This window comes from Rhinoraja longicauda, chromosome 8, assembly GCF_053455715.1.
Source record: "Rhinoraja longicauda isolate Sanriku21f chromosome 8, sRhiLon1.1, whole genome shotgun sequence".
Classification (NCBI taxonomy): Eukaryota; Metazoa; Chordata; class Chondrichthyes; order Rajiformes; family Arhynchobatidae; genus Rhinoraja; species Rhinoraja longicauda.
Window position 1 is genome coordinate 45,864,757 of NC_135960.1, and position 12,431 is coordinate 45,877,187.

General features: G+C 43.0%; 1 protein-coding gene across 1 annotated transcript in view; it reads left to right on the plus strand.

Annotated features, from left to right (window-relative positions):
- The window catches only part of pla2r1 (phospholipase A2 receptor 1), a 73,679-nt gene that overhangs the window by 44,703 nt on the left and 16,545 nt on the right, over positions 1–12,431 (plus strand). The window contains exons 17-22 of the mRNA XM_078404618.1: positions 98–270; positions 4,412–4,479; positions 4,573–4,676; positions 8,782–8,924; positions 9,866–9,983; positions 11,586–11,740. Coding sequence (XP_078260744.1) covers positions 98–270; positions 4,412–4,479; positions 4,573–4,676; positions 8,782–8,924; positions 9,866–9,983; positions 11,586–11,740 — 761 coding nt within the window. The remainder of the gene's footprint in view (positions 1–97; positions 271–4,411; positions 4,480–4,572; positions 4,677–8,781; positions 8,925–9,865; positions 9,984–11,585; positions 11,741–12,431) is intronic.

Genomic DNA, 12,431 nt, shown 5'->3' on the forward strand with positions numbered 1-12,431 from the left:
TCTATGTTGCATCTTTCGATTCAATAATGTTCTTTGTTAGTGGCATGTGTAGCTGCATCATTGTTAAAACATATTGTGAATTGTTTCCTCTGTACAGAAGAACAGCTGGCGTTTGCACCTTGGTTCTTCTTTCAAGGAGCGGAATATTTGTTCTTTGAAACCGAAGGCAAGTGGCTGGCAGCGGTTGTAGCCTGTAACCTGATGGGCAGCAACTTGGTTTCCATAACGACCCCGAAAGAACAGGACTTCATTCAAAACAGGATGACAATGGTAAGGTGAACCCTGAAGAAGTTTCACATTGGCGCAGAATAACCAATGATATTACAGGTTAAGTTAGGTTTGGTTAAGTTAGGTTTGGTTAAGTTAGGTTTAGTTAAGTTAGAATTTAGATTTTTTAGATTTAGAGATACAGCGCAGAAACAGGCCCTTCGGCCCACCGGGTCCGCGCCGCCCAGCAATCCCCGCACATTAACACTATTCTACACCCACTAGGGACAATTTTTACATTTGCCCAACCAATTAACCTACAAACCTGTACGTCTTTGGAGTGTGAGAGGAAACCGATCTCGGAGAAAACCCACGCAGGTCACGGGGAGAACGTACAAACTCCGTACAGTACAGCACCCATAGTCGGGATCGAACCTGAGTCTCCGGCGCTGCATTCGCTGTAAGGCAGCAACTCTACCGCTGCGCCACCGTGCCGCTGTTTGGTTAAGTTAGGTTTGGTTAAGTTAGGTTTGGTTAAGTTAGGTTTGGTTAAGTTAGGTTTGGTTAAGTTAGGTTTGGTTAAGTTAGGTTTGGTTAAGTTAGGTTTGGTTAAGTTAGGTTTGGTTAAGTTAGGTTTGGTTAAGTTAGGTTTGGTTAAGTTAGGTTTGGTTAAGTTAGGTTTGGTTAAGTTAGGTTTGGTTAAGTTAGGTTTGGTTAAGTTAGGTTTGGTTAAGTTAGGTTTGGTTTGGTTAAGTTAGGTTTGGTTTGGTTAAGTTAGGTTTGGTTTGGTTAAGTTAGGTTTGGTTTGGTTAAGTTAGGTTTGGTTTGGTTAAGTTAGGTTTGGTTTGGTTAAGTTAGGTTTGGTTTGGTTAAGTTAGGTTTGGTTTGGTTAAGTTAGGTTTGGTTTGGTTAAGTTAGGTTTGGTTTGGTTAAGTTAGGTTTGGTTTGGTTAAGTTAGGTTTGGTTTGGTTAAGTTAAATTAGGTTTGGTTTGGTTAAGTTAAGTTTAGTTTGGTTTGGTTAAGTTAAGTTTAGTTTGGTTTGGTTTGGTTAAGTTTTGTTGGTTTGGTTTAGCTTAGGGTTTAGTTTAGTTTCAGGTTTAGTTTCTTTACTTTAGAGATACAGCATAGAAACAGGCCCTTCAGTCCACCAAGTCCATGCCAACCAGTGTTCACCCCGTACACACTAGCACTATCCTACACACTAGGAACAATTTCCAATTTCCAAAAGCCAATTAACCTACAAACCTGTACGTCTTTGGCAGAAACCGGAGCACCCAGAGAAAACCCACTCAGTCACAGGGAGAACACACAAACTCTGTACAGTCGGCACCTGTAGTCAGGATCGAACCCAGGTCTCTGGCGCTGTAAGACAGTAACTCTACTGCTGCACCACTGTTTAATTCAGTTTAGTTTAGTATTATCACGTGTACTGAGGTACAGTGGGAAACTTTTTTAGTTGTGTGCTATCCAGTCAGTGGAAAGACTATACATGATTACTCTTGAGCCTTCCATCGTGTACCGATACAGGTTAAAGGGAATAACATTTAGTGCAAGATGAAGTCCAGTGGTCCAGTTAAGGATAGTTCTAAGGTCTCCAATGAGGTAGATGGGACATCAGGACCACTCTCTAGTTGGTCCTAACCTACCATTTATCTCTGTATCAGAGCCAAGTCTAGAAAGCACGCCCTGAAGCAGTTTTGTTTATTCAATTAAACATTTTATGGATGTGTCATGGACTGGAGGATAGAACATAGTACAGCATAAGGACTGGCCCTTCGGCCCCCAATGTCTGTGCCGAACATGATACCAAGATTAACTCTTATCTGCCTGAACATAATCTACATCCCTCCTCTTCTTACAAATCCATATTCCTATCCAAAAGCCTCTTAAACGCCACTATCGTATCTGCCTCCACCATCACCAATCATGAGAGGAATAGATGCACAGAGTCTCTTTCCCAGAGTAGGTGAATAGAGGACCAGAGGTTTAAGGTGAAGGGGAAAAGATTTAATAGGAATCTGAGAGGCAATTTTATGCCACCGAAGGCAGTGGAGGCCAATTCACTGGATGTATTCACGAGAGAGTTCGATATCGCTCTTAGGGCTAACAGAATCAGTGGATATGGGGAGAAAGCAGGAACAGGGTACTGATTTTGGATGATCAGCCATGAACATATTGAATGGCGATGCTGTCTCGAAGGACTGAATGGCCTACTGCACCTATTTTCGATGTTTCTATGTTTAACATTTTCACACAAAGGGTGGTGGGTGTATGGAACAAGCTGCCAGAGGAGTTAGTTGAGGCAGGGACTATCCCAATGTTTCAGAAATAGTTAGACTGGTACATGGATCGGACAGGTTTGAATATGGGCCAAACAAAGGCAGGTGGAACTAGTGCAGCTGGGACATGTTGACGGGTGTGGGCAAGTTGGGCCATAGGGCATGTTTCCACGCATATTACTCTCTAACTCTATGACACCACCCTTGCAGCGTGTTCCAAGCCCCAATAACCCTCTGTATAAAGAAACTTGTCCTTTAAACTTTGCCTCCCTCACCTTAAAGCTATGCCCACTATTGATTTTTCCATCCGGGAAGAAGGCTCTGACGAGCTACCCAATCTATGCCTCTGCCAGCCTTTGTGCAAAACAAATTACAGAAAAATCTTGACAGAATGATAAAAATCTCTGGCAAGCTTTTACAGTGGACGAGGTTAAAAAAGCAGATACATTTTCATTATCTTTACTGTTTGAACTAGAATTGAAGTCCAATTTTAAAACTGGTTCATTTGCCCCTTGGGTGAAACGTTTTGGAACATTTGTCACTTATGAATAAAAATAAAAACCTATTAGCCACAATAATATGTTCTTATCCTTATGGCTTTAACCATTAAAATCTTTTATTACTGTAATCACTGCCTTGCCTAACTTTCCCCTCTGCCCTCCTTGTCAGTTTTGGGCACAAACTCATGCAGGCTCTTGTAAAGGACATAACGTTCACTGCAAGATAAAGTCAGTAAAGTTCGATTAAAGATAGTTCAGAGGTCTCCAATGAGCTAAATGGGAGGTCAGGGCCGCTCTCTAGTTGGTCGATCTCCCAACTACCTCAAATCCGATCCAAAGTCTAGAAAAGACATCCTGGAGCACTTTTGTTTATTCAACTAAATATTCACATTTTGGAATGTGTCATGGACTAGAACATAGAACAGGTACAGCACAGGGACTGGTCCTTCGGCCCACAATGTCTGTGCCGAACATGATGCCAAGACCAGAGCAGACTCAATAGACAATAGGTGCAGTAGGAGGCCATTCTGCCCTTCGAGCCAGCACCGCCATTCAATGTGATCATGACTGATCATTCTCAATCAGTACCCCGTTCCTGCCTTCTCCCCATACCCCCTGACTCCGCTATCCTTAAGAGCTCTATCCAGCTCTCTCTTGAATGCATTCAGAGAATTGGCCTCCACTGTCTTCTGAGGCAGAGAATTCCACAGATTCACAACTGTCTGACTGAAAAAGTTTTTCCTCATCTCAGTTCTAAATGGCCTACCCATTATTCTTGAACTGTGGCCCCTTGTTCTGGACTCCCCCAACATTGGGAACATGTTTCCTGCCTCTAACATGTCCAACCCCTTAATAATCTTATACGTTTCGATAAGATCTCCTCTCATCCTTCTAAATTCCAGTGTATACAAGCCTAGTCGCTCCAGTCTTTCAACATATGATAGTCCCGCCATTCCGGGAATTAACCTAGTAAACCTACGCTGCACGCCCTCAATAGCAAGAATATCCTTCCTCAAATTTGGAGACCAAAACTGCACACAGTACTCCAGGTGCGGTCTCACTAGGGCCCTGTACAACTGCAGAAGGACCTCTTTGCTCCTATACACAACTCCTCTTGTTATGAAGGCCAACATTCCATTGGGTTTCTTCACTGCCTGCTGGACCTGCATGCTTCCTTTCAGTGACTGATGCACTAGGACACCCAGATCTCGTTGTACGTCCCCTGTTCCTAACTTGATGGGCTGAATGGCCTAATTCTGCTTTATGTCTTATGAACTTGCATTTTGATGACTATTACCTCTTGGCTTATTTTAGTGCTAATTATTTTTGGGCAGATTATTATTTGATGTTGTCATGTTCCAGGAAGCAGACAAAAGGGATGTGTTTTAGCAGCTCTTTTATGAAACGTTTAATGTATTCTGCAGCTTTTAGCAAATGGACATGAAAAGTGGTGGACTGGGTTATTCGCAGAAAATCCCCAAACTGGATTCCGGTAAGGATGGACAGAGTCAAAAAAATTTTTTTGAAACATCCTTTATCAATTATTCATGATTATTATCCAAGGAAATGCTTCATTTGTCTCCAGCTGGATAGATGATTCACCTTTGTATTACAACAACTGGGATGTCAACTATCCGAGCCTTTTACACAAACGTAGTGGCAGATGCGTTTATCTGTCATCAAAAACAGGTAATTATTCCATTAAACCAGTCAATACATTTGCCACTTTACTGTCTGGTGAGAGAATTGTTCTAGTTATAAAATGGGAGAGCACTGGGCATCGGTAGTTAAGACAGTAATAGTTAAGAGATGCAAGGCGGCACAGTGGGAGAGTTGCTGCTTCACACTGGCAGAGAGTCGGATGGTTGGGGCTTCTTCAGTGTGAAGAAGGGTCTCGACCCGAAACATCACCCATTCCTTCTCTCCAAGATGCTGCCTGACCCACTGAGTTACTCCAGCATTTTGTGATACCTTACTAAGAGTCAGAGTTTTATTGTCCTAGTCCCAAACAGAACAATGAAATTCTTACAGCAGTACAACAGACTCTTGTAAAGGATATAACGTAAATATAGTAAATATATGTAAATATAGTACTCTGTAAATAATATAATAAATAAAAAAGTTTTTTACACACATTTGTGTGTGTGTGTGTGTATACGTGCATATTTATGTATGTAATATATATATATGTGCATGTATATGTATACATATGTGTGTATGGATATACTGTATGTATGCGTGTAGGTGTGTGTGTGTATATATATATATATATATATTTTAGACACAAAAAGCTGGAGTAACTCAGTGGGTCAGGCAGCATCTCGGGAGAGAAGGAATGTGTGACGTTTCGGGTCGAAACCCTTCAGATTATGTATGACTCGGGTCAGGTAGCATCTGTGGAGGGAATAGCACCTAAATGAGGGACAATGCCACACATACTTTCACATACTGTATGTGTGTGTCATTGTCTTTCATTTGGGTACTATTCCCTCCACAGATGCTACCTGACCCACACTCCCATATATGGGAATTATATATATATATATAGGATACACAAACATAGATGCATACACATGAAACAAACAAACAAATAAACAATAACAGTGCAAAAAGGCAAAACCAATGCCCCTATTAGCAGTCCTGAGCTACTATCTACCTCATTCAAGACCCTCGGGCTATCTTTAATCGGGTTTCACTGGATTTTATCTTGCACTAAATGCAATACCCTTTGTCATGTACATGTGCACTGTGGAGGGCTCAATTGTAATGATGTATAGTCTTTCCGATGCGGTACACTTGACAATAAACCAAATGAAACATTGGATGTGTGATCTACTCTCTCCCTGGGAAAAAACACATACCCATCATACTTTCAAGGCAGTTTAGCATTCTTTTATTGCTACAGCGGCAGTCATCCGTAACCTTTCCTGTTCTCTGCTCGTGACAAGAGTGTAATGACTCCAAGCGTTTGAGCACACGCTCCAGGTCGTCAAGAGAAAGGAAAAAGGAACAAAACCTTGGAAATACTAGTTGGAAGACATCCTACCCCTAGATCCTTTATTTTCCCCCAAACTTTTTTAGCATTATACAACTCATACATGGACTCTGCCGAGAATTATATCAGTCTCAATTGAAATGCAATTTGTTTAAAGTTCCCTTCTCTTCCCTGCCAACATTTAAAGTTCCCTTCTCTTTTTCTCATACTCACTTTAAATGAATGTTTCACACCAGCAGGTTGAAGCAAATCCTGGCTCTATGTGAGGAATGGTATTTTAAAAAATATGTCCCTTTAATTCACCCGTGAGTGGAATGAGATAGAAGGATAAGCTCAGAGCTGGAAAATCAAAGTGGGAAAATGTACAGCAGAGATGAAGCTAAAAGAGCTGGACACCATCCAGTGTTGATAACAAGATACTTGCATTATATATTCAATCCAAATTGCAGAAAGCAGTTTATCAGTTAGTTACAAGAGAACTATTCTTGGGTCTGCACAAAATGCACAATAAAATCTGACTTCTAATACATTACTTGAATAATGCACAGTTTTTTTTACCCAGGGTAAGGGAATCATGAACCAGAAAATAGAGGTTTAAGGTGAGAGGGGAACGATTTAATATGAACATAAGGGATACCTTTTCACTCAAGAGGGTGGTGAGTGCATGGAATGAGCTGCCAGAGGAGATGGTTGAGGCAGGTACTAAAACAATATTTAAAAAGACAGCTATATGGACAGGAAAGGTTTGGAGCGATATGGGCCAAACGCAGGCAAATAGGACTAGCTTAGATGGGGCATCTTGGTTAGCATGGACAGGTTGGGCTGAAGGGCCTATTTCCATTCTGTATGACTATATGACTATATGACATCATTAAGTAGCCACTATGTTTATTACAGTACAATGTTTTTTCAATTATGCACCAGAGAATTCTTGTTGGATGGGGCATCTGGGTTGGCGTGGACGAGTTGGGCTAAAGGGCCTGTTTCTTTGCCATATGACTCTATTTAGTCTGTTAAAGTGTAGCATTGTACAGGGCTTTGGGCTCTAACTAACCAAACCTGATACTGCATCTTTCCAATCTCCTAAAAATGATCATTCTGGCTTAAAGATTAGTTAAACTTGACATCATGTTCGGCACAGACACTGTGGGCTGAAGGGCCTGTTCCTGTGCTGTTCTTTTCTATGTTCTATTCCACTGTGTCAACTGTGTAATCTACTTCAATGAATTATCTGGAATTTGGAAAATATCAACAGCTATTCTGAGTACCTAGGAAGGAACAGCAGATGCTTGTTCACACCGAGGATAGGCACAAAATGCTGAGTAACTCAGCGGGTCAGATAGCATCTCTGGAGTAAAGGAATTGTTTACGCTTAGGGTTTCAAAGATTTCAAAGGTCTTGTCACGCGTACCAATTATGGTACAGTGATATGCGAATTAGCACACAACTATACTAAAAAAGCAATAAGACACACAACTACATGAAACTTAACATAAACATCCACCACAGCAGATTCCCCACATTCCTCACTGTGATGGAAAGCAATAAAGTCTAATCTTCTTCCCTCATTTTTCTCCCACGGTCGGGGCAGTCAAACCATCCGTCGGGACGATCGAAGCTCTCACAGCCGGCGATCGAAACTCCTGCGTTGGGGTGGTTGAAGCTCCCACGTCAAGGCAGTCGAAGCTCCTACAGCTTGGAGTTCCCGAAGTCGGACTCTGACGAGAGACCGTGGGCTCCACGATGTTAAAGTCCGCAGGCCCCCGCGGTAGAGCTTAGAGTTTGATCCCTGGCAAAGGGATCACGAGCTCCGCGATGTTAAAGTCCCACAAGTTCTCCCGGTGGAGCTCTCGAAATCGGTCTCCAGCAAAGGCCGCCAACTCCTCCATGTTGGGCTGCAGTGCGGACGGAGATATTGTATTTCCGTCGGGGTAAGAAATTAGAAAAAGTTTCCCTCAACCCCCTCCCCCAACCCCCACTTAAAACAAGCTAAAGAACTCTAAAACACACACATTTAACACATACTAAAAAAAACAACGAAGAAGAAAAGGACAGCCAGACTGTTGGCGAGGCCCTTCTTCAGACTGCGAGTCAGGCGAGAGGAAAACAAGGGGTATGAAAAGGTACAGAACAGATCAGAGCCAGTACCGATGACCAAAGAGCTCACAATGGTCCATTGTTGGCTGTGGAGGCCATGATAATGAGGGGGGTACGGACAGTAAAAATAGCAGGACAATTAGGGTGGAGAGGGACGGAGAGAGAGGGGATGCAAGGGTTACTTGAAATTAGAGAAATCAATACCACTGGGTTGTAAGCTGCTCAAGCCACATATGAGGTGCTGTCCCTTCATTTTGCATGTGGCTTCACTCTGACAATGGAGGAGGCCCAGGACAGAAAGGTCAGTATGGGAATGGGAAGCGGAGTTAAAATGTTTGGCAAACGGGAGATTATGAATAAATGTGGTTCCAAAGTTTTACCTGCTTCCATAGAAACGCATTTGACGCACCAGGAGTGGGAATTTGCCGTCCTGACCTGGCCTGGCCTCCAAACTCCATCAGTCTGAAGAAGGGTCTCGACCCGAAACGTTACCTATTTCGCCTCTCCAGAGATGCTGCCTGTCCCGCTGAGTTACCCCAGCTTTTTGTGTCTACCTCCAAATGACAGAAGCTGAGATTAAGGATGGATGGTGATTTTAATAAACAGTGGAGTCCGTTTCAGAGGCTTTAAGTCCATCATCTAGTCTGATAATGTCGGAATGCCATACAGTAATTTTACGCTTGTTTGCATCTGTACCCACAGGGCGATGGGGTGACAGCAAGTGCTTTCTGTCTCTTCCTTTCATCTGTAAACGTCACAATATATCACTCGTAGAGGTTCCAACGGTCGATCGTTACCTGCCCGACATCTCGTGCCCAAAAGGATGGCTTTATTTTGAAAATAAGGTGATTTTAGCTGAAGAATATCTTTGACAGCCGTATTTTGTGGACTAAACATTCTTAACACAGATTTTACAGCATGGAAACAGGCCCTTTGGCCCACCAAGTCCACTTCGACCAGCGATCACCCCATACACTAACACTATCCTACACATGAGGGACAATTTACAATTTTAATAGAGCCAATTAACCTACAAACTTGCACATCTTTGGAGTGTGGGAGGAAACCGGAGCACCCAGAGAAAACCCATGCGGTCACAGGGAGAATGTACAAACTCCATACAGACAGCACCAGTAGTCAGGATCGAACCCTGGTCTCTGGTGCTGTAAGGCAGCAACTCTACCACAGCATCACCGTGCCACCCTTTAGGCTGAGAATATATATTTCATTGTGAGACCAGTTAAATCATTATTGCAACTTTCTTACTTTATTTTAAGGCAACAAGCTCCCTATTATATATTTAGAAAATGAAATTGCAACTGCTATTTTTTGTCTTAACAAATGGTAATTGATTGATTGGAAGATACAGTATGAAAACAGGCCCTTCGGCCCACCGGGTCCATGCCAACCATCAGTCACCCAGTCACACCAGATCTACATTATCCCACTTTTTCATCCAGTCGCCACACACTAGGGGCAATTTAGAGGCTTATTAACTTACAAACTTGCATGTCTTTAAGATGTGGGAGGAAACCAGAGAAACCGGAGGTAACACACTCAGCCACGGGGAGAATGTGGAAACTCCACATAGACAGCATTCAGTTCCAAAGCATGGTGTCAATATAATGTGTTAAAAGTCAGTGATAACAGATTAATTTCTCAGCAGTAGATTCTACTTTTCATAGCTAATCTGAACTGCACAACATTTTCAGAATAATTACTTGTGATTCAAAGATTGCACCCTAAAGAAAAACTTTACTTGTGGCTTTTGTTGTTCTTGTTGCAGTGTTTCCTGGTTTACGTACCAAAGGACAAGAGACAACTAAAGCATTGGTATTCCTCTCAAATGTTTTGTACGATACATGGAGGCAACCTCGCTACAATAGAAAATGAGATAGAACAAGGTAACTGAAAGTGGCAGCAGATCCACCAGTGATTTTTCGGCATCCATGGTTCCAAAGCCTTGCCAGATTATGCATTTTGCCGGACCAACAGAGGTCACGTAATAATGATACACCGATACACCAATACACCTCTGACCCACTAATCACCCCCTGGACTGCTAGAAACTGCTAGTACGGCCTACTCCTGCACCGATTTTTCTATGTTTCTAACTTGCTCCATCTACACTAGTCCCACCTGCCTGCATTTGGCCAATATCCCTCTAAACCTGTCCTATCCATGAGCCTGTCTAAATATTTCCTAAACGTTCATATTTTTTCATATTTCAGATACAGTGCGGAAACAGGCCTTTTCGGCCCACCAAGTCCGCACCGCCCAGTGATCCCCGCACACTAACACTACCCTACACACACTAGGGACAATTTGTACATTTACCCAGTCAATTAACCTACATACCTGTACGTCTTTGGAGTGTGGGAGGAAACCGAAGATCTCGGAGAAAACCCACGCAGGTCACGGGGAGAACGTACAAACTCCTTACAGTACAGCACCCGTAGTCAGGATCGAACCTGAGTCTCCGGCACTGCATTCGCTGTAAAGCAGCAACTCTACCGCTGCGCTACTGTGCCGCCCTAAACGTTGCGATAGTCCCTGCCTCAACTACCTCTACCAGCAACTCGTTACATACACCTACCACCCTTTGTGTGAAAATGTTACCCCTCAGGTTCCTATTAAATCTTTCCCCCCACCAGATTAAAGGAGGTGCCAGTCCATCAGTTGCCAGAAAATCAGTGTAGGAAAATACCTTCGATTTGTACCAGCATCGGCAGTTATCACAAAATCAGTAGTGGACCTGTAATATAATTTAGATCTGTTTTTGATTTAATTGCGCCTAAATTAAAGACAGTGGCACAGGTATTCTCAGATGGAACTATAGAGTGATTTTCCCTCCACAATCTGAAGAAAGGTCCCGACCCAAAGCGTCGTCTGTCCATTTCCTCCACAGAAGCTGCCCAACCTGCTGAGTTCCGCCAGCACTTTGATGTCTGCTCATGATTTCAGCATCTGTGGATCATTACGTCTCTATTTCCCTCCACTGATGGGACGTGACCCCAAGCCTGGAGAGTTGGTTCCACGGTCTCCAACAGTTTACAGAACCCGATTAACCTACAACCGGCAAGTTTGTGGAATGTGGGAGGAAACCAGAGCTACCGGAAAATATCCATGCGGTCACAGGTAGAACGTACAAACACGAGACAGCACCTGTAGTCAGAATCAAACCCAAATTTCTAGCACTGTGAGGCAGCAACTCTACCTCTGCACCACTGTGCCGCTTCTGGATAGAAAATTTATGAATGGAAAAATACTTACCTGGACTCTGTTTCAGGTTAGTCCTGACCCGAAGTGTCACCTGTCCATTCCCTTCACAGATTCTACCTGACTCACTGAGTTCCTCCAGTGTTTTGTGCTTTACCTTTGTGTTTTGCTCTGGAATTGATGAATTGTTTGTCCTTGTGCATGTCGGTAAGCAACAATTGTTAATGCAGCCATTGCCAGTGAAGCCTGTGCCCAAAGATTACATTATTTTCTTTTTAAATTTGCAGCGTTTTTAACCATCCAACTCCTGGAAAGATCAACAAGTGTGTGGATAGGTCTGCACAGTGATAACTTTGAACGATGGGTGAATGGGAGGCCTGTGAAATATTCAAACTGGTTACCCAATGAGCCAGCGCGAGATGCTGCAGACCCTTATGATCCCGTGAGTTTCTTTCTTTTAAATGACGTCCCACCCTGGTCATTCCTCCTCCTTCCTGCTCCCATCAGGCAGAAGGTACAGAAGCTTGAAAGCATGCACCACCAGATTCAGGAACAGCTTCTACCCTCTCTTATCAGACTTCTGAACAGTCCTTCCATAAGCTAGGGTGCTGTCTGATTCACCTCTACCCCATTGTGGACATTAGATTTTGTCTGTGGAATTGATGCACTACAATGTTGAGAACTATATTCTGCACTCTGTGTATTTATCCCTTTGGTCTACCTATTGTACTGAAAGATAGACACAAAATGCTGGAGTAACTCAGCGGGCTGGGCAGCATCACTAGAGAAAAAGAGTAGGTGACGTTTTGGGTCAGAACCTTCTTCAGACTGAAAAAAGGATTCCAACCCAAAACTTTACCAACTCTTTTTCAGGTTTTATAATTTACTTTCACTTTAACAAAGTGTCCAGATCCGAAACGTCACCAGTCCATTCCCTCCACAGATGCTGCATGACCTGCTGAGTTCCTCCAGCACTTTTTGTTTTGTTTAAGATCCCAGCATTTGGAGTTCCTTGTGTCTCTACTTCCCTTTCTTTTCTTCTTTTTCCATCTCGGGCAGATAGATTAATAACCCAACGTATGTTATAAATATTCTTCCATCCTTTTGGCTCACACCTTCCATCTTTTCGTCTG